This window comes from Musa acuminata, chromosome BXJ2-10 (genome assembly GCF_036884655.1).
Source record: "Musa acuminata AAA Group cultivar baxijiao chromosome BXJ2-10, Cavendish_Baxijiao_AAA, whole genome shotgun sequence".
Classification (NCBI taxonomy): Eukaryota; Viridiplantae; Streptophyta; class Magnoliopsida; order Zingiberales; family Musaceae; genus Musa; species Musa acuminata.
The window spans coordinates 26,964,759-26,990,313 of NC_088347.1; the positions used below are offsets into that span (position 1 = coordinate 26,964,759).

The following is a 25,555-nucleotide window of genomic DNA, read 5'->3' on the forward strand; positions in this document are numbered from 1 at the left end:
CATGTTTGACATTGCACGCTGATGATAAAGGGGTTTAATACCGCAGCTTCGGTTTTTATTTAATTATCATACAGGGCGTTATACTGATGACGTGGGACGGCGCACGCGAAAGGCAGGTGCCATAAAACCCTATTACCTCCATGCTCGGGTGCGTAGTGTGTATATAAATAAGCCTCTTCTCCAAGGGCCGCCCTTCGCCGCTCCAGTTCTTCCGCGCCGTCTCCCTGTCTCCAAACCCTAACTCGGGAGAGACGAAATGGTACGCTTATCTCTCTCTCGGCGCCATCTCCTTCCGAGAATTCGATTTTTTTAGCTTCCATGTCTGCAAATAATTCATAGTTCTACGTTGTTGGATCACGAACTAGCCGTCGATGTCTCTTCTTTTCCTCCGGTCATGCTGCAAAAGTCCTCCTTTTATGAAGAATCTGAGATTTTTGGAGTGTTGTGTTTCCGATCTTACTTGTTTTGCCTTCTTTAGTTATTTGTTAACCATTTCACGCGTGGAGTTTCGTCTTCCAGGCCCCAAAAAAAGGTGGGAAGGCACCCGTTCCGGCCAAGAAGAAGCCGGTAATGTCATTCTTCTTATTCTTGTATATATTTCTAGTAAAATTTTGCATTTTGTTTTTTTTTGTTCATGTCTTCCCTCGAGTAATTGTTTCCTATTACCGATTGCTGGTGTTTGTATTTCAGGAGAAAGTCGTGAACCCTTTGTTCGAGAAGCGCCCGAAGCAATTTGGAATCGGAGGGGCATTGCCACCGAAGAGGGATCTGCATCGGTTCGTGAAATGGCCAAAGGTTGTCCGGATTCAGAGGCAAAAGCGGATATTGAAGCAGCGGCTGAAGGTCCCGCCGGCGTTGAACCAGTTCACTCGGACTTTGGACAAGAACCTTGGTGATTAAAAATCTCTCTTCTTTATCTTCCATTTTCTGCAGTTTTAACTTGCTTGGTTGAATCATCTAGCTAATAAAACCATTTTTGGCATCATTTGTTAGAGAAAAGAAGAAATATATCTTCAGTTGGTTGGTTTTTATCCTGCTTAATTACTGACTTAGGAGCTGCCAAACAGGAAGGTGGTTTTTTTTTTTTTGGTTGTTAGCACTATCGATGCTTTCTTGACAGCTGATTGGTACAATTGCTTATGCATTTATGAGATAATCAAGTCTGTGTTATTTCATCATCCGTATTTTTCTCTCAGCTTGATGTTGTTCATTGTGAATATGCTGATCAAGCTTTGTTTTAGTTCAGGAATGGTGTTCTTTCAACATGTTGTCTCAACTCTCGAATTTTAATTATCCATGTATATGTTTCATTTAGCAAACTCACATTTGTCTTCCTGCATCATTCTTTTATCTTTTTTAACATAATCTATATCGAGCTACCTGCAATTCTGCATCATTTATTTAACAACTTAATAAAACTGCATCAGATCTTTCTGGGTATATGGTTTATTTGAAAATAGACACAATTGTAAGGTTGAGAACTAGCATGTAAATTACAATTTAGACAACCATGGAGGAAGGTTCATTATGGGTGTCAATAAATAGCACAGGCTTTCTTAGCTTGGTGGAATGAGTAATCATGGAAGGAAGGAGAGACAGCTTTGAGCTTGAAAGTACATCTATTTGAAAAGGTAAGAATATACCTTTTCAGGATTTATTAATTCTGAATTGTGTGAGTATAACCAACTTTTCAAAAATTTGCACAATGAAATTAACATCTGATCTGTGCTTCATTGATGCAACAAGGTACGAATACTTTTACATGGTTTAAGTTTAATTGATCTGGAGTCAGTCTAGTTCTACTATGGAGATATAATAGTTATGATTTATTATTGTAATTATATATGAGAGTGAAAAATGACAAATGTTTTTATTATGCTAGGACATTTAATAATTTTAAAGATGGTGGCCAATTGGCACACTTCTATTCACAATTCATCTGTTTTTTTTTTTGAGTGATTCTCAAGGGAACTTACATTGTAAGTAAAAAAAAAAGGGCAACAACTGATAAGACTAACGGGGTATATCATGCTACTGTTCCTGTGTATTGTTTGATGTGCCCTGATTTGAGTAAAGCCAATGTTTATTTTGTGGCATATTATTTTAAAATTTTAGATTTTGATGGGATCAGTTGGATTCTGCTTGACACAATTGGATCCAGAATTCCAATCCAGAGCAGTTGCTTCCAGTCAGTTTGGCCAGTATTCATAATTGCAGTTGTTGAGATTGATTTACGCAACTTTTAACCATGTTGGCCTGTCATCTTCTGAGTTCTGGTTGTTTTTTTTCTGATCCTGTATTGCTTCAATAAATTTTTAATATGGTTCCACATGATTTCCAGTTGGTTGTCACCATTTTCTCAACAATACTGACCAATTTTGGCATTTTTTAGCCAACACCTGGTCTATGTAAGAGGAAAAGAAGATTTCTCCTGCAATCGGAGGTGTTGGATCCTGATGTTAAATATTATGGCAAATAAAGAACATGATCTGATTTTAATTAAATTTTTTGTATGATGGTTCAGTTTTAGGAATAGATTACAAACATTTTTTAATAATAAATGGTTGTAACATGTGTTTACCCAACCCCAAGTAGTGGGAACTTTATGGTGCATAACACGGTTGTTGCTGTTGTCGTATAATAAAAATATCTTATCTGATTATGTTTTTTTTGTGTAATAGGAGATGAAAAGTTATATAGTGGGCCTTGGTATTTGTAACTTGTACTTATTTTATGCCCAAATTATTGCTATTTCAATCTTATTCTGATTATCTACTACATCCTAATGTTAGGAACCATATGCATTTGTCTTTGTTTTGATTTGTCATTGTGGACAAGGAGATGCTTTGAATTGTTGGGCTTATTTATTTTTACATAATTTAAGCCTAGAGTGTCATATTTTTTTTCTTTGGCATGTTTCTTGACTTGTGATACTTCTTTCTGGTAGATCTGATTGTTGCAACACAAGGATTCATGCTTAAATAAGATTGCAATATCTGGTCTCTATATATCATCACATATTACTGATGGGGCTGTCTTTAAAATCTTTCTGCAGCTACAAATCTCTTCAAGATGCTTCTCAAGTACAGGCCTGAAGACCGAGCTGCAAAGAAGGAAAGGCTTCTGAAGAGGGCACAAGCTGAGGCTGAAGGGAAGACTGTTGAAGTTAAGAAGCCTATTGTTGTCAAGTATGGGCTCAATCATGTCACCTATCTTATTGAGCAGGTTTGTTTTATTTTCCCTTCTCCGTTGGATTTACCGTTGCAGATTTATATTTGGTCTACCTCACCTAATCATCCAGATAAACAAAGTTCAAGTATAGTAGAAAAAGAAATTAGAACTTGTTGAGAGTGTGAACTTCACTTCTTGATGCCTCTGCTTGTAGAACAAGGCACAGTTGGTGGTCATCGCTCATGATGTGGACCCAATCGAGCTTGTGGTTTGGCTTCCTGCATTATGCAGGAAGATGGAGATCCCCTACTGTATCGTCAAAGGGAAAGCCCGTTTGGGAGCGGTTGGTGCCTTGCCTTTGCTGTTGAAATTCTGCTAAAACTTCAGAGCGAACCAACACATTCTCATGTGCTGACACAGATTTAATCCGTTCAAATTATTTATTTTAGATCGTACACAAGAAAACCGCATCAGTCCTGTGTCTGACCACCGTGAAGAACGAGGACAAATTGGAATTCAGCAAGATTCTGGAGGCCATTAAGGTGAATCGATGACCCAACAGTCATGCAACTTCATTTGTTTGCTGTTTGTAGTGTGTTTTCCATACTGATTCTACTTCTCCTTTCAGGCCAACTTCAATGATAAGTTTGATGAGATCAGGAGGAAGTGGGGTGGTGGAATAATGGGTTCCAAATCTCAGGCCAAAAGTAAGGCCAAGGAGAAGTTGCTAGCCAAGGAAGCTGCCCAGAGGCTGACCTAGGTCTCATCGTGTTGTTGTCCATGGTGCTATCAGATTCCGTCCTGTGGAATTTTTGCTTAAATTCTTTGACTGAAATCACTGGAGAGTATTCTGGATCTTTAGATGGTGGATAATGTGCTTGTTTACTTGGGACTTTTATTCATCTTTTATCGACTTGGAATTCCTTTTTCTAATTCAAACTCTTCATAAATCCAACGACTTTCTTTTGCTCGTATTTTGTCGACCATTTTGGATGCATGAATATTGCCCCCCTCTGTGGTTCTCAACCTGAGCTAGAAATTATGTACGACACTGTGCACTATTCCTTACAGCATGTCTAATTAATCTTGCATGCACATAAGGATCTCATTTTCTTATTTCTACATACAAATCATACACTACATATCCCACCTAATAGACCCATTAACCTGAGTCATTTCCTATAATAACCCCATTCTATGTGGTGTAGGATATCGAGTTATATGGAGCGATCCAACTTCCCCAATTTGGGGTCTTCTCATCGATCTCAACGCATAACTAAACCTCCGAACAATGGAAAGTCAACTCAGTCGTGAAGAAAGTACATTTATTTATTTACATTTCTATCAAGTTTCCTACCGTCGGATCTAATGAATGAAGACCGTCGGATCTAGGTCATTTTTTAGGGGCGACCGCTCCTTTTTATAGGCCTCTCCGAACGGCGGTGTGGGTTTTGCTGGGTTTCGGTCGCCTTCACCTCACCTTGAGAGAAAAGGCGGCGGAGAGTGATCGTGAGGCGAGATGGTGCAGCGATTAACCTACAGGAAAAGGCACAGCTATGCCACCAAGTCGAATCAGACTAGGGTCGTCAAAACCCCAGGTAAAGATCCAGTCTCGCTATCGTCTTTTAGGTTCGTCGATGGGCTGCTTATTAGTTGGCTGTTGTGAAATCGTCGTCTTTCGTTTTCTATGATCATGTTTGGCTTCGATCCTGATGATATGCGACTAGGGTTTATGGATAGTATCTACGGGAAGATCTGGTTTGTTAACTCGTTTTGATTCGGAAATGTAGGTGGGAGGCTTGTGTATCAGTACACGAACAAGCGAGCTAGTGGGCCGAAATGCCCTGTCACTGGCAAGAGGATCCAAGGGGTATGCAATTCCGTTGTTTTGTAACTCTCTTGACTAAATTAGTGCTGAGGCATAGTCTCGCGGACACTCAACTCATTATCGTTTTTCTTTGTCTGCTAAATCATAAATAATTGTAGTTCAAATGCCTGTATTTTTATTGTCGAAATGTACCATGCCAGCATTTCTTGTGTTTGTGTGTATATTTATACCAAGTGCTTACTTTTGTGTCTGCATCAGGATATCTTAGTTTGTTGCCTCGTAATGGACAAATATTTCTCACATGTTTTCTAATTTTATTTTTGTACCAGGACATTCTTGGACTTTGGATGAGTTATAAATATCATTTCATTTCCTTTGGTAATTCTATAACCCAAAATGAGAAGATGAATGAACAACAGCATAAACAAACATAAAATGGGACATATCTGTCGAAGAACAAAATCAGCATGCCTATTTTGTTTCATGATCTTTAGCATACATTACAATTTTGATATTTAAGTATATTACCTAAGCATATTGTTTATTTCTTTCTCTTCCTGTATCTTGAGGTGTTTTTCTTTTTATGATATTGCTAGTGGTATTTTATGATGCTCACATGGTGTAATGTCATGTCATAAGTGTAATGGTGCAATGTGAAATGCTTTCATATGGCATATTTTTGGAAGTTCAGAGTATGATGATGAAGTTCTTGTTTCGTTTAAATCATTATCCTTTTGTTAATCAAAGTGTTACATTTGTACTGTTGATCAAAGTTATTTTTTTTCTTCCTCTTTTATCAAAGGATGACTGGTTGTTTTGTTTTTTCAGATTCCTCACCTAAGACCAGCTGAGTATAAGAGATCTAGATTGTCCCGTAACCAGAGGACTGTGAACCGTGCTTATGGTGGGGTGTTATCTGGAAGCGCCGTCAGGGAAAGGTCGGTGATCATCACTTAAGCTAAGCCTCTCTGAGCTGATCATGATTGTTCTTTCTTATTTCTCATATTTGTGTTATTTCTTTGTTGGATTTGTAGGATCATTCGGGCATTCTTGGTCGAAGAACAGAAGATTGTCAAAAAGGTTTTGAAGATCCAGAAGGCCAAAGAGAAGCAAGCCTCAAAGAGCTAAGGCATGAAAGCAGGCTTCAAATATTTAAGAGTTTTGTTTTATCTTGAAAATTTTGTTCCGATTCATTAAGTGCTATTGTTCTGTCCACTAGAATTTTTGGTAATATGGTCTGTTCCATTGTTTGCCTATTTATGGTTGTACTTCATGCTTGAACCAGTTTAACTTTTTCTTGAATTTATAATCAGTAGTATTTTACGATACATCATTGTGATTTTTGTTTTTTCTTAGTCAGGTCATGACTGTGTTTTATTGATTCCTGCTTGCTTCATTTTTTTCACTGATGGGCCAATTTTTTTATGTTGAAATTTCCTTCAGGAGCCGTTTGTACAAGATGAGCTGCTGGGACTCATCTGATACTTAGATCAGTAGAGTGTATATTTCATGCCTTGATTTTGTTTCAAACTTGTTATCATTGTAGTTAATCGAGGCTGTGACAAGTCCATCCCTTTCTGGCTTGTTACAGTAGGTTGTGTTCTGGGAGGTCTGTTTTGCCTCTTTTATTTGTGTCACATCATCATGTTTTACTAATAACATAGTAGAATCTAATGTGTCAGTGGCATCTGCATGGATGATACGAAGGTATCCATGGTAACATCCTTTGTTTGCCGGCACATCGATGACTTAACGTACATGTAAGGCTCTGGTTTATCGACCGATGCCTACAAAGGATTCTTACAATAGAACTATAGAAAGCTTAAGATTCTTACAATAGATTTGGTATGAACAAAGAACTATAGAAAGCTTAAGATTCTTACAATAGATTTGGTATGAACAAAGCTTGAAATGCTTACAAAGGATGGAGGATAATCTTCTTCTCAAGTAAGGCTCTGGTTTATCGACCGATGCCTTGCAAGAGACTAAGCTAGAGAATATATAGAGGAAGAGGATAGAACCGGGTGCTCATTGGGCCCCATCGCATCCTTATCCTTTCATCAGATATTTCTCTAACTTCTTGACGAAGGAAAGCATATTCCTTCGCATAATTATTGGTGATACTATGAGCGGCTCCCCGAGGCTCAGCTCATTTTCCTTAGCGACTAAGAAAAGTAAGTACATCCAGCTGTTGCCAGCTGGTAGACACTAAGGAAAGTAAATACAACCAGCTATTGCCAGCTGGTGGACACTACAAGTTGTTCCCTGAGGCTTTACTTGTCTTTACTTGGCGGCGAAGAGAAAGTAGATTCCTTCAGCTGATTGTAGGGGTCCGCCATTTCCTAAAGGCTGAAGCTGGTTGTCCTTTGTGAGACGTCTTTTGCTAGGGACAGGGACGTCTCCAATTGCTGTTGCTGTTTGAGGACAACTGGCAGCCAGTCCTTGTACCAGTTATCCTTTCCTCCACTCCTTCTTTGGTACTCTTCCGTTTTGATTGAGTGGATGTCTCTGAATTGTTGAAGCGCCTCACATGCTTGTCGGGCGGCTTCCTTCTGGATTGCTCCAAGCCTTCTTTCAGCCAATCCTTGTTCATCAATTGGTATTCCCTGTCGTGTCCTGGCTCTGAGCTTATCCAGCTCCTGTCGGTATTGTCTGAGGAGATCACCTGATTTATTAATTGACTCAGATGTACTATTGCCTTGGGGTTTGGTTTGGCTTGAACTTCCTGAGTTGCTTCTATGAGCAATAGTAACGATTCGCTCGGCCATCCTGCAACCAGAACATTTATTAGTCGAGATAAAGAGTCGGCCAGAATATTACTGTTTCCTTCAATGTGCTCGAATTTGACTTCTACGCCGCTTCCAGTGATGTAATCTACGAAAGCCATCCATCTGACCCTAGATGGTTTGTTTTGAGTAGACTTGTTGAAGAAGCTTATTATTGCCTGACAGTCAGTTCTGATGATGATTTCCTTTTTATCAAGAAAATAGATTTTCAATGCCTCTAGAGTTTTCATGACTGCATGCATCTCAGCATCTATAGTGGATTTGATTGGGCTATACTTTCCACTAGCGTAGGCGCATATTTTTTCAGTGCTCCTGGGATCATACTTTTGTTTTTTCCATTTGCAGATACCTCCCCACCCTTCCATGCATCCATCCGTTTCAAGTATTATAAAGCAGTCTTCTGGGGGTACCTCTAGATCCGGGAGATTTTGCACTAGTTTTTTGATCTTCTTGATTAGCTTCCAATCTTGCTCATTCAGTCTTTTTTCTCCAGTCGGGCTTGTTTTTGAATATAATGGGCTTAAGAGTCTGCCCAAGTTAGGTATGTAACTCCTTGCATAATTTAGGAGTCCCAGCCAAGATCTAAGGCCCCTTTTGGTCGTGAGGTCTTCCTCCTGATAGTTTGTGATCCTTTTAATAACATGGGGTTGCAGCTTGATCTTGGAGTTTCCCAAAACTGCCCCAAGGAATTCAATTTCCTTTACCGCGATTTTCATCTTTGTTGGGCTTAAGACCAGGCCATTTTCTTGGCATATTTCTAACATCTTGGCCAAGTGTTGCCCATGATCCCTTTCATTTTCTGAGAAGACAAGAATGTCATCAATGTATACTGCAATAAATTGTTCAGTACCTTTGAAGCAATTATCCATCTTTCTCTGGAACACAGCAGGGGCATTCTTGAGACCGAATGGCATTGCAAGCCATTCGTATAATCCTTCAGGGACCCAGAATGCAGTCCATTCAATGGAGTCGGGGTGCATAGCAACTTGATGAAAACCGGATTTTAAGTCAAATTTTGAGTAGATTTTACTATTGCTGACCTTTTTGAGGATGGTATTGATGCCGGGAAGGCTATATTGATCCTTTTCGGTGATGTCATTAAGCCTCTTGTAGTTGAAAACCATCCTTTCCTTTCCTTTCTTCTCAGCTCCTGTTATAGGATCAACAGTAGTTCCTGAATTAACAATTATAGCAGTGGTCCGGTGCTTACTCTTGCTTGGTCTGATAACCCCTATGTCCAGTAGTGCTTTTACATGTTTGGAAAAGGCTTCCTTTGCTTGCGGTGTTAGATGTCTCAGGGGCTTGTCCTCTACTACGAAGTCTGGATTTTTAATTTCCAATTTGCATGTAATTTTGTTCTTTTCCCAATGTTTAAGTGGATCTTCTCCAATGTAGCCTTGGGCTTTTAGCTGATCCAGTAGGCTCCCGAATTTTTTCTTTATATCCCTATCATCTTGTTGAGTTTCTGCTGAATATAGTACCGCTTCTTGGATTTGGATATAATCTTCTTCCTCCAAATCTAATTCTTCTATGGCTGCAGCTGTTGAGATATAGGGCAAGGTATTGATAGTAGTTACATTTTTGTAAAATGTCACAGTGTTACCTTCAATCCTGACTCCTCCTTGCATTGCCCTTATAAAATTACATCCAATTATCATCTGGATGTCATCCCCAAGCTTCATCGTAAAAGCATAAGTGTAGGGGATCCTGAAAGTATTATTCCCAATAGTCATTTTTCCTCCCTTTAATTTTTTGTTTGCAGTTGTCTTGGAGGTAATTCCACTGAAGTGCACTATATAAGGATTTTCTTCCAGTGCAGCTTTCGGCACAGCCCTTTCGTCTATGCAGCAGGTGGTTGCACCTGTGTCTAGTATAGCATTTATTTCAAGGACTGGAATATTGAGAATTTCCATTTGTACCTTTAAATTGAAGAGCATGTTCTTGGCTTTCCTTGCTCCTCCTGTTTCCTTTGTCTCCATTGACAGAATTTTTTGGGTTTCTTCTTCTAGAAGGACGAGGGCTCCCTCGCCTTCCTTTTCTTCTTCTTCGCTTTCCACTATTCTTTTCCCCAATCTTTGTATTTCCCTTAGGAGGTCAGCCTTTTCTAGTCTTAGCTGATCCACTTCTAGTATTTCTTCCCTCAACTTGTCATGTTTTGCTTTTAGCTCTACTACCTCGTTCTTCAGACGGAGATTTTCTTGGGCTATGGCTATAGACTGGACATGCATTTCTTCTAGCTCCTTAGCCTTTTGTTGTTCAGATTCCACCGCCCCTTTTAGCCTTCTTATCTCTGCTTCACAATGGTTAATAAAATCTTGTTGTTGTTGAAGCAAATTTCTAGGTTCATACCTTGGAGGTTCTTCCATCATGACGGGGGTTCTTTTGTCGAAATAATATATGCTGCACATTCCGCATGAAGTAATCTTGCATAACGGACAATGCCTTCTGTGTCTCCTTTGAGAAATTTTTTTGCAGCATTTACATTTTTCCCACTCTGGTGGAAGTTCAGTGTTGATTTCCCATATATGTCTGCACTCAGCTTGTGTTTGTGAAACTTGTATTCTTTTCCGGTAACCTGTCTCCGGACCTATCCACCAAGTCTTACTATTTTCTATTAAAGCGAATATTTTATGAGTAAAGGAGTGAATACCGTACTGTAAATCTTCAATGTCCTCTCCTTCAGAAATTGAATAGATTGCATCGCTTTGGTTTTCTCCTTCTTGTACAGATAGTATTTCATATTCATCCGGAATGTCTAGTTGCTCAAACATAGCAACTCTCTTGATGTTTTTCCGGTCATTGGGGCATTCTCTTGCGAAATGTCCTTCTTCTCCACAGAGATAGCACTTACACCTTTTGTTCCTTATTAAGTGCTTTCTTTTCTCAATTCTGGCATGAGATGAGTGATCTTTTGTTCCTAATATTGGACATCACCAATATTATCATCATCAATTATATTAGATCACCAGAGATAGCACTTACACCTTTTGTTCCTTATAAGAGAATTTTAGATACTCGATCAAATATCGAGCTACGAAAAGCAGGATGTGATCTTTCCAATGTTCTAGTCAATTCTAGAATGAAAACTAAAAAAAATTGAGTAAGCAATAACCAATCTAAATTACTAAGATCTTATAGATTTTTTGTAATAAATTTTAATTAAAACAATGTTTTATGTTATAAGTAAAATATTTTTTAATATTTGATATTAGATTATATCTATGTACCTCAATCGTTGATTAGGCCTTGTTGTTTTTTACTGAGTACGTTGTCACGTATCAAGCAATGATTCGACCATCAACTACAAACATATAGTCAACATATTATATATTTTTTAATATAAAAAAAAAGTAATTAAGAGGGATTAGATGAATAATGAAACAAAATAAAACTCTTGCGTATGCCAAAGCTCGTGAAGTGGCAGCACGTGGAATGTTGGACGAGAGGTCCGTCCTTCTTTTTTGTTATAACGCTTGATGGAGGAGGGCTCAGAATCGGGCACCGAAGATGCGTGCGGGGATTGCTCTTACACGAAATATTGCCTCGAGAGAATAGAGAGAGATCACATACGATCTGTTTAGATCCTACGATTAAGATTGTATACTATATTTCTGGCATCTTTTAACATCTTTCTTCCACCGACAACTGTTTCGGCGTTCAATGTACGTTCCCAACTTCCCACCAAATGTTGATACCACGTGTCTAAATACACCACCTTTGAAACTTACACGTGATTTCGTCCATTTTAAAAAATTATTAATAAAAAAATATTCCCTCAATAATAGCACGATCATGAAGAAAATATGGACACTACCCGAATATAATGCGAAATATCCTGAAAACAACGAGATATGAGACATTTCTCACCTATCACAAAAATATTTACTCGATTGATTCTCTATGATTTCATATATTAATCAAGATCGTTTACTATTTATTTTATTAAAATTACTACATATTACTATTTTATCAATCTACATAGAATTACGTCCAAAATCTCACTTAGACTCAACTTTCGTATTGATCAATCATGGGACGAGCGTTCGAATCTATATCAGACTTCACCTCAATCACATCAATTTTGTTAACCAAATCGAGTTGATTGGACATCACCAATATTATCATCATCAATTATATTAGATCATCGTCCGGTTAAAACCTAATGCACGGATGAATTCCGGTGAATTTTCTGTGTGCACACCGACCTTAATCATTGAGACGGACGCCGTGGCAAATTTGTCCGATTTGCACATGGAAGGAGGGAAAAAGCGGTAGCGCGGCTTGTCGCAGCCGACCACTGAGTTGGACTTCTCCATGTCACCTAATGAGTTGGCTTCTCATGCTGTGTGCCACTTAAGAAATTGGACCCGACAGTTTCTATGGCGGCTTGCGAGAAACGAAGCCTTCACTTTCACAAGCGACAGCCCTCACGTGGCACGCCGACGACCGACGACCGACGACCGACGTGATGGGCACACCTTAATCAGCTGGATTTCCATTTCTATTAGTTAATTAGAGTTTTGGTCAGGTTGGATTCGGATGTCACCTGTCGCGGATCCTAACCCGTTTCGGGAAACGGTAAGACGCCGCACGTGTAGATTTTACTGGATTCTATGCTCAGGTTAGGATCCTATGATAGCACATTCGACATGGGAGCAAGGTTTATGACGTACGTAATCGAGCATGTGTAAACATAAAATTTAACCTTACATTATTATAATATATATATATATATATATATAATCAAAATCTAAAATTAAATAGTAATATATCTAAATTTTATGATACATATTTTTCAATATCATTTAGAAAATTTTTATATCTACGACACATCGTCATCGGATCTAAGTTATAATGATACTTATCTATAAAAAGAAATAAACTTAATTTTTTTCTCTTCTTATCTTTTATAGACGAGCACAGGGGATCACAATTAGTAATTCGAAAAGTTCATATCAAAATTATATCGTATAAAATTATATCATAATTAGACTTTTTTTATTGATCAATAATCATATATATAAAATATATCTTATATAATTAAATGATATCATATAATCTAATAATATAAAAATAAAACTAAAATATAATTATAATAATTGATAATGGATGTATAGCACAAAGTCCAATAAATAATTGATTGATTGAAAAATTTGCAACTCCAAATTTTAAACCCATACCCAACTCACTTTGATTATATATATGGTTTAGAAAAATCAAACTAAAATAGAAAACCATTCTATACCATTTCCAACGTCACTGTTTCCCGAAGAATGATCGGTGCTATAGTCTATATGATCATGCTAGTTGGGATTAATATATATATTAGATTTGATATCAATTTAATTTAGAAGTTTAAGTATATTAAGATATGAGTCGATCTCAATATATATTATCCGTTATTTTAAATCTTATCATTTAGGATTATTCTATAGTTCTTTCTATTTCTCTCTTCGTACTTGAATATTATTGATATATATTTAGTGCATCAAGGCATCAAAATTCATGCATCAAGATAACATGGTGGAACGTCGATCGCCTTCTTCCAATGTGACACTTACAACCTCGGAATAACCAAAATTTTCTAGTGCGAGCTAATACATCCTTCCATTGACCACTTTCACTTCTATTCCTTTTACGATTTTGATCTCGAGTTTTTTCTTTTCTTCCTCGAAGTGAGCCTTTCTATTGGCTTTGTAAACCGTGGGACTACTCCGCCGCACATTCACTTTCCTAGTCCAAATGGACTGAGCGCTGCTTTGTCTTGTTGGGCACGGAATTCGGTACAAAACGCCGAGAAGAAAGCTGTGGTGACAGCTCCCTCGCACCTTCCGAGGTTGAAGCGACGACGATCCCCTCGCTGTACCATCTGCTGCTTGACGCGTCATTTGGACTGCTCCCCATGTAAGCAATCTCAATTTAGCCTTGATTAGGCCTCATCAACGTGAATTAGCTACAAATGATTCCAATTAGCGGTGTTTAATTCTCTCAAAGAGACACTTGGAACACTTAACGTAGCTCATGCCCATGCCATGTTACTCCTATCACCGAATCAACGATCCTACACGTTTAGTTTGGGCTCGTTCATTGCTATGGTGGTCCTGCTTGCATCACAAAGATCGAAAGATAACACGCCTCATTGCTGTCCCATGGACACACGAGAACGAAAGAGACACACGGCTCCAAGAATCTTCTCCAGTGCTTGGCTAGCTGGATAACATGCACACAGCTCTTTTATCTCGCCCACATCTGAACCATGTGGCAGTGTATGATCCAAAACTGGCCTCTGGCCAGCTTTACGTGCGGAGATTGGAGAAGGAGGTATACCAGTTTCTATCTATCTGTCTATAAATATATACCAGGCGGCAGACTGGTGTCTTACACTTGCATCCTTCTTCTTCAGCCATGGCTTCCTTCCCCGGTGGTTTCCTCGCGGTCGCCATCCTTTCTCTGCTGGCGAGCGCCGCCCGCGCGCAGCTGTCGCCGGCCTTCTACGCGACGACGTGCCCCAACCTGGAGACCATCGTTCGGTCGGTCATGGCCCAAGTCGTCGCCCAGGATCCTCGGATGGGCGCCTCCATGATTCGCCTCTTCTTCCATGACTGCTTTGTGAATGTAAGTTCACTTCCCTAATTCCTCTCCTTCCTCCTTTTTTTTTCTTGCTCATCTGAAAACTTTGCTTGCCCTGTGAGGAGTTCAGAAGAGATGCACTGTGACCACCAGCTGTCCCTCTATTCTCCTAATCAAATCACAGAAATCACTTCTCACATGCACGAAGCACTTCCAGCTAACACGCGGTCGGTCGATGAGCACGCGGTTTTGGTACGCGTGCAGCTTGGAACGAATGTTGAGGACCACGATCATAGTAATCTTTTAATGTCTGCGTTCAATATCGACAAGACTATTAAACCACACAGATCAATGGGGAGTAACCTATGCCGTAAAACGAAGCATCCTACACAATTTTTCGATGCTAAAATGGCTTCTCGTTTCTGCCGTTTAAAGCAACACCAGGATGGAGATGTGAGCTTTAGATTCGCTTTAAGATGCACTCACACACCATTGATCCTTTTATGTCGGTTAATTTGATTGGCTAGCTTAGTTTGGAACGTCTGGAGTCAAAGTTTCCGATCTATATTAATTATTGGACCGGTCATCTTTTTTGTCGTTATTAGGCAACCGAGTGGTGTAAGGGAGTCGTATCGATGAGGCGCCGCCCCCCCTACGTTGGGCTCGCGGGGGAGCAGAAGCAAAGATGTACTTTTGAGTCGGTTGATATCAACGTGTCGTCTGATGATAGCGAAATCCGTCGTCCCATACATTCATTATTATTTCTGGACAATGCTTCTCAATCAATCGTGTACGATTGACTCCATGAAATAGACCCAAGTAGTTATCCAGCTGTATCCTAACATGAATCCCGATCAAACACGCAAGTCGGTGGACGGCGTCAATTGTGATGCTCTGTCCTTGTATAGTTGACTACGTTTGACTACCACATTATGCTGAGCAGCAAGAACTTAGAATTCACATGCGAGGAATAGGATTCACGCACCGTCGTCGTTGTTTCTTGGGACGATTGGAGTTGCTGATGAAGCTGATGGTTTGCACTCCTCAGGGCTGCGATGCATCCGTCCTCCTGGACGACACACCGACGATGGCCGGCGAGAAGAACGCGATGGGGAACATGAACTCCCTCCGCGGCTACGAAGTCGTCGACGCCATTAAATCCAGAGTGGAGGCGGCATGCCGGGCGACGGTGTCCTGCGCCGACGTCGTCGCCCTCGCCGCGAGGGATTCGGTGAGCCTGGTGAGCGCCACCGGATATTTATTTCCTTTGGCAATTCGGCTTCGATTCCCACGTAAAACTGACGCATGCCGGATGCCATGCAGCTCGGGGGGCCGTCCTGGACGGTGACGCTGGGCCGGCGCGACGCGAGGGTCGCGAGCAAGGACGCCGCCAACGCCAACCTCCCGCCGGCCTCCGACAACCTCAGCAGTCTCATCAGTAAGTTCGCAGCAAAGGGCCTCGACCTGCGGGACCTGACGGCGCTCTCCGGCGCGCACACCGTTGGCGTGGCGAAGTGCAGCAGCTTCCGGCCCCACGTGTACAGCGACGCCAACGTCGACCCCGGGTTCGCCCTGTTCCGGAAGCGGCTCTGCCCGACCGTCGGCGGCGACGCAAACCTGGCGCCACTGGACCCCACCAGCCCGAACCGGTTCGACGTCAGCTACTACCGCGACCTGATGGCCCGAAGGGCGCTGCTGCACTCCGACCAGGAGCTGTTCAACGGCGGGCCAGCGGATGAGCTGGTGCGGCTGTACAGCTCCAACGGCGGGGCTTTCGACAGGGACTTCGCGGCGGCCATGGTGAAGCTGGGCAACATTAGCCCCTTGACGGGGTCCGCCGGGGAGATCAGATTGAATTGCCGGAAGGCGAACTGATGATATTGCACGAATTCTTTACTGCAAGTAGTCATACAACATTTTTATACGTGTACGTATGCAGAAAGAATTTGTGAAGACTACCCATTCGGGAGTCGGATTTTATTATTTCTTGATTCGTGTGGTGACTGTCTCGGGCGTGCGTTAATTGCTACGGTGGTCCTGCTTGCATCTCAAAGGTCTCAAGATAACATGCGGCATGGCTGTCCCATGCACACACGAGAACGAAAGAGAGACAGACACATTATCCCCGTGAATCTTCTTCCGGTGTTTGGCTAGCTGGATGACACGCACAAAGCTCTTTTATCTCGCCCACATCTGAACCATGTGACAGTGTTACCAGGAAAATGTTCACACCCACCCCAAATCCTAACTCGACAAATGGTAATATACGTGGCAACACAGTCGGTAGTAACAGGGTGAGACCCGGTCAATAATCAGATATGTGAATATTAATCTAAAATAATGATTAAATTTTTTTATCTATATCTAGAAATGATAGGTAATCAAGATCGATTATTATTTACTAAATTTATTCCATGCTTATAGGGTGAACTCACTCAATCTCTATCTTCGTATAAGTCGGTCGAGCACTCATTTGAATCCATCTCAAACCTCGAGGAGCATATGAGATACCCTTTGGTCACCTCATATATCTTACACATATAAGTCTGAATCGATTCAAGTTAATTTAGACATCATAGATTTATCCTTATTATTTTATTATTAAAAGGAGGGCATATGTCGTAAGCATATCAACACGTCAATCCACTCAACGAATGCTTGAGCAATAGTGCATTGCCCCTAACCCATATCAGCTTTACCTTGAGGGGGTAGCGGTTGATGTTCTTAACCCTCGTCACTACCACTTGACATAGATCCAAATGCAATACTTGCACCTATTCAATGATCATAACATTTTTGAATTGATATAGATAGCCACCCACATGTTGGTCCCAATCAAGGTTTTTTAAAACTTAAAACAATAGGTTCAAACGCCGACGAGATGTTATAGTTTGTCATACCTTCATTCTCCCATTGTTGAGTTTACCGAACCTCATCATCCTCGATCTACTATGCCTCAATATTACCCTAAATATATTAGAGAATTCAATATAGTACACCTTTTAAACAACTACAACAAATGGATTAACACTTGGAGGATATCCACTTAACTAAAGGGGAAGAGGGGTGGGGGGGGGGGGGGGGGATCCCACCAACCAGACCTTAGTTGAGTTCCTATTTGTCCAAAAGATTCAAAAGGAACCGATCCTAATAAGCTTTCGATTTATTAACCCTAGAAGTGTTTGACATAGTTGCAGACCCAACGGAGCATGTCATAGCTTTCCATGCTCAGATGATATTGTATAACATGTTAAATGCCTTAATATGTCATACATTCTATATAACAGTATGAGGTATGACTTGAGAATGATACATTGGCCTCAAACAGACTTTATTGCCCTCCCCCCATAGTTCTCACACAAGTGTTCATGATGGAACTCAAGCCCTCTCAACTTTTTTGATTATATATTAACCAATATTGAAGCAATAGTCTTAAGAAAGCACAAGCAATCACATAAATGATTGAAGTAGGAGCAACTAGCCCCAACTCCAACTCGACATTATCTTAGTGAAGGGGACCCAATTGAGTTGGACCATCTTACCCGAGGCCGAAGCTAACCCCCTTCAACATGTTGTAAAGCAAGGTATTCCTCTAAACGAAAGAGAATGGGCTATTGCAAAGCTATTACCCGACGAGGTCACCGTTAGTTAGAAGAGATAAATCAAAGTATTATAAGATCTAACTAGATCATGATCACAACACCAAGGATTATCTTTATTTGAAAGAGCAAATCAAGGAGCTTATCCATTAAGAATACATTGGACACATTGTGCATAGGTATTTAGAACCCTCGTTTTAAATATAGGGGTCAATGAAAAGATAAATCAATATTATAATCGATGGATTGACCTTATGAGGGGATAATTTATTGTCCCATAAAACTTATGTAGAGTCAACACTGAGAAGTGTCAAAAGATGAAGAGTCACTGAAGATAATATTTGACGAAGAAGTAGTTCATCTCAATATGAATTGTAATTATGCGCTAAGGATCTCATTAAGAATGATCGGCACTCTGGTATATAGTTATGGTGATATCCTCTATTATAATATTTTTCAAAAATTAGGTCCATTGACCAACAATCCAACCCAGATGTTCTCTTCTTTAATGGGATTCACTAATTATTCTATCTCTCCCTTTGGCACCATCAATCTCTATATAATGTTCGAGATGGAGCCCTACTCCAAGGCGATATCGACGAAATTTATAATAATAGACATCCCTTTAGTGAACAACGTGATCATCGGTTGACAAACATTAAACTTGAGTAGTAGTATCAACCTATTATATGTTAATGAAGTTTTCAATAGAATTAATCATTGGAGAGCTAATGAGAAATGCAAAAGAGTTGCACCAATATTATTAGCTTACGATGATCTTCCTTTAAAAAAAAAAAAAAAAAAGTCATTATAAGGTATTCTCGATAGGTCCATGGGCCACTATAAAATTTGCACTTCGGATGAGCCACCCATTTTGGGATCACGAGAACAATAATTATTGATAATAAAACTCAATTTTACAATACCGAATTCAAAAAAATATATTAGACTTATGACATCTAATTATGTTAGACCAATGTGCTAATAAGAAAATAATTATCACAATCGTCAAAGAGTTTAAAAAGTGAGTCGTGGGGACGAAGAACACATAAATTGACAAATCACCCAGTATCCTAAACAACCCCAAAGATCAGATCAAGAGAGTTCCTATTCAATCTAGCCTTTGGTACCATGACCTTGTGTTGAGTGGTTCGCCAAGGCAACTTGACTCCAAGCCGGCCTCGATCTCATCGGTAAATTCCAAGCCTAAGCGCACTTTGAAGATGCTAAAACCAGCCATTGAGTTAAAATGCGCTTTATGCACTCATCATATTTCTTCAATTGGATCGAAATCAAACCACACGTCTTATTTCGACCAAATGTTATAGACCAAGAATTTATCGAGGATTTGCTTGGGAAACAATGACCTATGGCTTAATAAAACCAGATGTTAGTAGGAAACCAGACGTCATTACCACCCAAATTGTCATAGACATAAATCAAAAGGAAACGTGAGTTGATAGATGGATACCTCTCACCGAAACATCCATTAAACTTCCAAAAATGGTCCATATTGTGTTGTAAACCACTGGACTCAGTCAGACCAATTAATAACAGTGGAAATGCAGTATCTATAGCAGCAGTTCGCCGCACGGCACTCCTCTCATCTTCGGCTCAGAGCATCAGGATGCCGTAGCGATCTCCATCCTCTCATCCTCAGCTCAGAGCATCAGGCTATACAGTACCAACGGTGCGGCGGTCGCTCGGGACTTTGCAGCGGCCATGGTGAAGATGGGAGCTGTCAGCCCGCTGACTGGAACGATGGGAGAGATCAGATTGAACTGCAGAAGAAGAGTGAACTAATTCGTCCGTGGAAAGTTTGCGACCTTAATTTGGAATAAGGATTATTGTTTATCTGTCTACTTTGTTTGGGACTCTCATCCGGTTAACAGCAGCAGCTACTGGGGAGGGGATTGTTTGCTTGTTGTTTTATCTCAACACATATCAATAATGTTGATGAGATAATCGAACCAATCGTTCCAAGTGGAACAATAAATAGTCAGAGCCATGTCGAAGATGCCAACGCCATCTTCGCCCCTTGCGATGCCGCTTTGTTTGATTTGTTAGGCCGTGATGTCTCGGTATTGCTGGGTGATGCCGCGACGTTTACCGGTGAGAAGCATGCTTACCCCAACCGCAACGTTTCAACAGCACGTTTTTTGTGTTAGGTTCCATTTGTTTTTCATTTATATAGAGAAAAAGTACCGAGGACATACAGGCGGTGGGCCCGCGCTTGTCAACTACCTGCTTTTGACTGGCTCCAGCGTGATGGGTCCGACACAAAGACCGTCGGCTCTCCCTTTCACAGGGAAGGTAGGTTGCGGGTCTATGACAGCAAGTAATAAACGCGACGGATCTGGTTCGAAAGCAGGCGGCCGAATCTTCTTGGCCCATCAACTGAGGACCCAGCTTTGTGGGCCAAGCGAAGCGAGAGTCGAAGAACATAAATACGTCTCGTTCTAGGTTTCCACTCGCCCCCGACGGTTCCGTCCCTCTCTTTAGCTGTCGTCCCGTCGCCGCACGCGATCTCGTTGATTCGTCGAGTGGAGATGGCGGAGGGGAAGCCCAAGAGCCGCCAGTCCGGAGTCTGGAGCACCATCAAGCCCTTTGTCAATGGCGGCGCCTCCGGCATGCTCGCCACCTGCGTCATCCAGCCCATCGATATGGTCAAGGTATACCGCAGATCTTCCTTCCCCTCATCCGGTCCTAGGTTCGATGCGCTTTTGCTCTTATTCATCGAAATATGATCATGATAAATGTTGTGTTTTCTGGGGAATCTGAGAGCTTGTATTTTTTGGAAAATGGTGTTCTTCTTTCGTGCTAGAAAGCTCATATTTTTACGAGATTTAGCGATGGCCTCTCTGTGGATCTGTGATCTAATTCTAGCTTGGTCTTTTTTGAGTTACGATCCGGTGGTTTGAAGAATATTGTATGAATTTCAGGTGAGGATCCAGCTGGGTCAGGGGTCAGCTGTCCAAGTTACGAAGAACATGCTTGCCAACGAAGGATTTGGCTCCTTTTACAAGGTTCGCTTAACGTGATTTGTTTTCTGCCACAATATAAATGCCAACTCGCTGTTTATTGGAGTCATGTTTTCATGTTTTGGATCATTTTTCATCATTCTGGTGTGTTGTTCTGAGACAGGGACTATCAGCTGGTTTACTAAGGCAAGCTACTTATACGACTGCACGATTGGGTTCCTTTAGGTATTTTTTTTTCTTCAATTTTTCTCGAAATGGTCTTATTTCACAATTAGTTAAGCCTGCATACTGGATTTTTTTTTTCTGAGGATTTGGCATTTATTGGCATCGTTTATAAATCAAAACTGATCCAAATTGCTTAACCTGTGCTTGAGGTTTGCAAAGGCTTAGATAATTAGCCGAACTGGTAGAATGTGTTAGATTTGCAGAAATGTTGTCGATTCTACATATTGGATGGCGTTTAAAGTGACCAGTTAAAAGATGAGTTCAAGGTGGTTGCGCCATTTTTGGTATTCATGTTTTATACTTATTCTGGTTGAATGACTTCAATTTTTACTCTAAGCAAAATGGTCAACTGGACAAGATTGATCCTTGATAATCTTATTTGGAAATTTTTGGAAACAAGTTGAGATTGCAAATGAAGCTATACTATTGTGGTTGCGTCATAAATTTCTTTTAAGAAGTTTCTTCTACTTTCTATGGACTTTCCATAGAGTCTCCTCTCGGACGAAGATGGTATGGCGTGGATTAACTTGATTGTGTTTGTGTGGCCTACATTCCATGTTGATGATTAGTTAGCAAATTTGTAAAATTCAACCTAATCTAAAGGATTTTATAAAATTAAAAATGACTATAGTGTACAAGGATCCCACCAATGTGGATTTTGAGGAGAATCAACGTGCATAATCTTTTGCAAATAAAGAGGTGGTTTCGGTGACTCAAATCTTGGTCACCCTTGTCACCATAGAGCAACCTTCTTGTTGCACCATACCCTATATCGGATTTGGCAACCGGATATTATTATTCTTCTTTTAGTTTAAATTGAAATGGATATACTTGATTACTAATGTCACAAAGTTTGGCTCTGTATATAAATACAAGTCATTATTCTTGTTGATTATTTTCAATCACCTGTTGGCCCCCTTTTTTGTTTAGGGTGCTGACAAACAAAGCTGTCGAGGCTAATGATGGCAAGCCACTGCCTTTGCTTCAGAAAGCTGCTATTGGTCTTACAGCCGGAGCAATTGGAGCAAGTGTTGGAAGCCCAGCTGATTTAGCACTCATCAGGATGCAAGCTGATGCAACTTTACCTGCAGCACAACGAAGAAACTACAAAAATGCTTTCCATGCACTCTATCGTATCATTGCTGATGAAGGGGTTTTGGCTCTATGGAAAGGTGCAGGTCCTACAGTAGTACGAGCGATGTCGTTAAATATGGGTATGCTTGCATCATATGATCAGAGCATTGAGCTATTCAGGGATTCTCTTGGTTTTGGTGAAGTTAGCACTGTAATTGGTAAGATGCAAAGCAATAATGCCATCTGGTCTATTGATCTTTCTTTATGGAATATTGATGACTTTTGCAAGTGATAGTCCTCCTAACATTTCAATATATGGTTCTCGATCTGGTGGATATCCTTTGTGTTATGAAATCTGCTTTATGGATGTTGAGTCTCTAAATTAAATATAGCTTCCTACATCAGAGGTTTTTTAAAATTGTATTCACCTAAGAATATTTCAGGATGTCTCGTCAGATAGTTTTTGATCATTCTAAAATTTTAGATCTTGGTTACAAGATATTAGCATTTGAGGTTTCATAGCAAGCACCACCTCTGCTATAAAATCAATGATAATCTAGAGTAGCTCCTAGAAGATTGTTGTGATCTCTGGTGTACTTCAAACTGTCTTTTAAACTTGAAAGGCTAGATCTTTAGCCAAACATTAATTGTTTGGAAAGACTTTGGTGTTGATAATGGTTGCTTTTCATAAAGTTTGCTTTTGATTTAATGTGGTGATACTTCTTTGCTCTGCATCAGTTTCATGAATAATCTTGTATGTGTTTTATAAATTTAATTTTTCTTGCAGATGTTTTCACTTTGCTTGTGTAGGTGTGATCATTCTTTTTTTAAATGGCTTAGTAGCTCTTGTAGATTGCAAGTTATATTTTGAATATCTATTGTTCTGGTAATTCTTTTTTCTGGCATATCTTCTCATTTTTACTTGTCAAGTATGGTTATGGTGTTCAACTCATGCATTTAATTGACAGAAGTTACAATAGTTTAAGTAGGAATTGATCTGGAATTTGTCTCTATGGACTTCTTGAACTTTGCATATTTAACACCTATACCAAGTTTTATCTTTCGGTAATATAATTATGAATTTTAAAATGTGCCCATATGGCAATATTTAGTACTTCTGCTGCTGATTGTCCTGATGCTACTCTATTTTCATTTCAGGGGCAAGTGCTGTTTCAGGGTTCTTTGCATCTGCTTGCAGTTTACCATTTGATTATGTGAAGACACAAATACAGAAGATGCAGCCTGATGCCACTGGGAAGTATCCTTACACTGGTTCTTTGGACTGTGTGATGAAGACCTTAAAGTCTGGCGGGCCTTTCAAATTCTACACCGGATTTCCCGTCTACTGTGTCCGAATTGCTCCACACGTCATGGTAAAGCTTTGTCACTTGTAGGAAAAATGTATTGCTGTCGGTCTGTGAACACATTGAATGGTTTATTTTTCTGGATTCTTAAAAAGAGGTTGTTTTGCAGATGACGTGGATATTCTTGAATCAAATTCAGAAGGCTCAGCAAGCAGTGGGCTTATAGAAATCCACTTAATTGGGAATGGTATAAGTCGAATTTAATTGTTTTGGAATAATATCATTGAACACAGGCTGGTTTTGATGCCATGACAGCCTTTGGTTTGACACCATTTAGCCGTGTGTGATTGTTGTTGTGTTGGGGAAGTAGTTCCATACATTTTTTTTAGGTCGATACTCGAGTCGAGTGGCAGGCAGTACAAGATACTCGCCTCGTTGTATTTCTCCATTAAGAAGGATCTCAGATCTCATTTTCTTAATATCATCATGACTGTTGGTTATGAGTTCTTCTTGGAATCACTGCTGAAGATAATTATGATGATGTGCAGCTTGTAACAATAGGCTTTTTTTATGCCTCATTTCATACAGGACGGAACCTTAGATGGACTTTTATAGGTATATGTATGCGGCAGATAACGGAGAGACCTGCGATCCTGAGTTTGTTGTGAATCACGATGTATACAAATGAAGCGTTGCATTCTTTGTTTTAGTGCTATAGAGATTATGATTGGTCAATCAAGGTCAAATCAAATTAAACCTGAAGCAATTGAGACTACGAATCTATAATAGATTTGTCTCCATATGCTCTTTTAGGTGAATATTCGAGTTAATCCGAGTCGGGTTCCGGATTGCAGGGTTGACGGTCCGGATCTGGTTCGGGACAAGAAATGATCTTCCTAAGCCGGGTTTAGTCAGGTCCGTCCGGCCCGACGGTTTTACAATCGTCTGACTCGAGCCTGATCTGTTTCCGAATCCATGGACTGCCCCCTTAAACCAGTCCAAGAGGCCCATCTACGTACGCATCATTTAGGGCGTGGGCGTGCCCCGTGACGAGAGACGGAGCGCTACGCGACGCGATCGCCATGGTTCAGGGGGAAGTCGGCACCAAGCTCGTCCGGTTGTTATACTTTGTCGGCGCCGGAAGTATCTCCTTTTCCCTCTCTACCTGCGCCTCATATGTTCTTTCCTTCTACCTCGTCACTAACCTTTCTAATCGCGTAAAATAATGCTCTATTCGATCTCTTGCGCCTCAGTTATCTGCACCAAGGGGATCAACCTATGGCGTGATTACGAACGGAAGGCCGCCGCCACAAGTATGGCCGAGATGGCAACACAGACGCCAGCGAAGATCGTCAATGGACCAGACGCAGCTGCCTCAAATTCTTGATTCCCGGGTTAGGGTTTCTTATTTCTGGCTGTAGTGGTTCTTGCAATGCGAGGGTTTCACGCTTGCTGTTTATTGGATGCTTGATGCAACCAATCATTGTCATCTTGAGTTAATTCTGGATCTGTATATTTGCTTTCTCTTGAAAAGGCCTACATAAATAAGACATGCTGTAGATTGCTTTTCTTTCCGTATACTTGAATAGTGGAGCATGCTCTACGTATTTCCTTTCACTTGTTCACCTTAATCGGTACCTGAACTGTTAACTGTGGAAATATTTGACTGAGTTTGCTGCAGTAGAATGTTGTTTCTTGTTGGCAGCGAAGAGCCAAAGTCGGCGAAAGGAACTCTGCCATCAATTTGAGTTTGATAGTTATTATAATCTTCACCAGTTTGCTAAGAGTAAGATGCTAGGCCGTACTAGCGGAGAGTATGCATAAGATGAGTACAACAAAAGGCACGACATATTACCTTGAATAGTTTGAGGCTGTATAGCTTATGCCAAATGATACTTAGACCACTTTGGAGGATGAGCCAAAAGGATCTATGATGGAGATGACGAATGGATTTTGATATGTTCATGACATGGTAATGTAGAGTTTCAGGTCAGAGAGACATTTATCTTTCTCTTTT

General features: G+C 40.5%; 4 protein-coding genes across 4 annotated transcripts; all 4 read left to right on the plus strand.

Annotated features, from left to right (window-relative positions):
• The first annotated feature begins 147 nt into the window (after nt 1–147).
• LOC135624847 (large ribosomal subunit protein eL8y-like) lies at nt 148–4,104 on the plus strand. Its single transcript, XM_065128866.1, has 7 exons — nt 148–259; nt 520–567; nt 691–892; nt 3,056–3,225; nt 3,386–3,514; nt 3,621–3,713; nt 3,800–4,104. The coding sequence occupies exons 1-7, from the start codon at nt 257–259 to the stop codon at nt 3,929–3,931; spliced, it is 777 nt and encodes a 258-aa protein (XP_064984938.1). The 5' UTR covers nt 148–256; the 3' UTR covers nt 3,932–4,104.
• A 506-nt stretch (nt 4,105–4,610) lies between these two features.
• Nucleotides 4,611–6,327, plus strand: LOC135624848 (large ribosomal subunit protein eL34-like). Its single transcript, XM_065128867.1, has 4 exons — nt 4,611–4,769; nt 4,962–5,041; nt 5,828–5,937; nt 6,034–6,327. The coding sequence occupies exons 1-4, from the start codon at nt 4,691–4,693 to the stop codon at nt 6,125–6,127; spliced, it is 363 nt and encodes a 120-aa protein (XP_064984939.1). The 5' UTR covers nt 4,611–4,690; the 3' UTR covers nt 6,128–6,327.
• Nucleotides 6,328–13,959: 7,632 nt separating this feature from the next.
• Nucleotides 13,960–16,338, plus strand: LOC135624849 (peroxidase P7-like). Its single transcript, XM_065128869.1, has 4 exons — nt 13,960–14,106; nt 14,189–14,400; nt 15,404–15,595; nt 15,679–16,338. Exons 2-4 carry the CDS (start codon nt 14,191–14,193, stop codon nt 16,228–16,230), a joined length of 954 nt encoding a protein of 317 aa, XP_064984941.1. The 5' UTR covers nt 13,960–14,106; nt 14,189–14,190; the 3' UTR covers nt 16,231–16,338.
• Nucleotides 16,339–20,413: 4,075 nt separating this feature from the next.
• On the plus strand, nt 20,414–25,155 carry LOC135624850 (mitochondrial dicarboxylate/tricarboxylate transporter DTC-like). Its single transcript, XM_065128870.1, has 7 exons — nt 20,414–20,626; nt 20,897–20,980; nt 21,099–21,160; nt 22,091–22,452; nt 23,393–23,607; nt 23,708–24,681; nt 24,792–25,155. Exons 1-6 carry the CDS (start codon nt 20,504–20,506, stop codon nt 23,762–23,764), a joined length of 903 nt encoding a protein of 300 aa, XP_064984942.1. The 5' UTR covers nt 20,414–20,503; the 3' UTR covers nt 23,765–24,681; nt 24,792–25,155.
• Nucleotides 25,156–25,555: the final 400 nt, after the last annotated feature.

Excerpts from the sequence above, each read along its gene's own strand:
- LOC135624847 (XM_065128866.1), top strand. Across the intron at positions 893-3,055 it reads GACTTTGGACAAGAACCTTG|CTACAAATCTCTTCAAGATG; the intron begins GTGATTAAAAAT and ends ATCTTTCTGCAG. Across the intron at positions 3,515-3,620 it reads GGAAAGCCCGTTTGGGAGCG|ATCGTACACAAGAAAACCGC; the intron begins GTTGGTGCCTTG and ends TATTTATTTTAG.
- LOC135624848 (XM_065128867.1), top strand. The coding sequence starts at position 4,691 with ATGGTGCAGCGATTAACCTACAGGAAAAGGCACAGCTATGCCACCAAG. Across the intron at positions 4,770-4,961 it reads TAGGGTCGTCAAAACCCCAG|GTGGGAGGCTTGTGTATCAG; the intron begins GTAAAGATCCAG and ends TCGGAAATGTAG. Across the intron at positions 5,042-5,827 it reads CTGGCAAGAGGATCCAAGGG|ATTCCTCACCTAAGACCAGC; the intron begins GTATGCAATTCC and ends TTGTTTTTTCAG.
- LOC135624849 (XM_065128869.1), top strand. The coding sequence starts at position 14,191 with ATGGCTTCCTTCCCCGGTGGTTTCCTCGCGGTCGCCATCCTTTCTCTG. Across the intron at positions 14,401-15,403 it reads TCCATGACTGCTTTGTGAAT|GGCTGCGATGCATCCGTCCT; the intron begins GTAAGTTCACTT and ends TGCACTCCTCAG. Across the intron at positions 15,596-15,678 it reads CGAGGGATTCGGTGAGCCTG|CTCGGGGGGCCGTCCTGGAC; the intron begins GTGAGCGCCACC and ends GATGCCATGCAG.
- LOC135624850 (XM_065128870.1), top strand. The coding sequence starts at position 20,504 with ATGGCGGAGGGGAAGCCCAAGAGCCGCCAGTCCGGAGTCTGGAGCACC. Across the intron at positions 20,627-20,896 it reads AGCCCATCGATATGGTCAAG|GTGAGGATCCAGCTGGGTCA; the intron begins GTATACCGCAGA and ends TATGAATTTCAG. Across the intron at positions 22,453-23,392 it reads TGAAGTTAGCACTGTAATTG|GGGCAAGTGCTGTTTCAGGG; the intron begins GTAAGATGCAAA and ends TTTTCATTTCAG.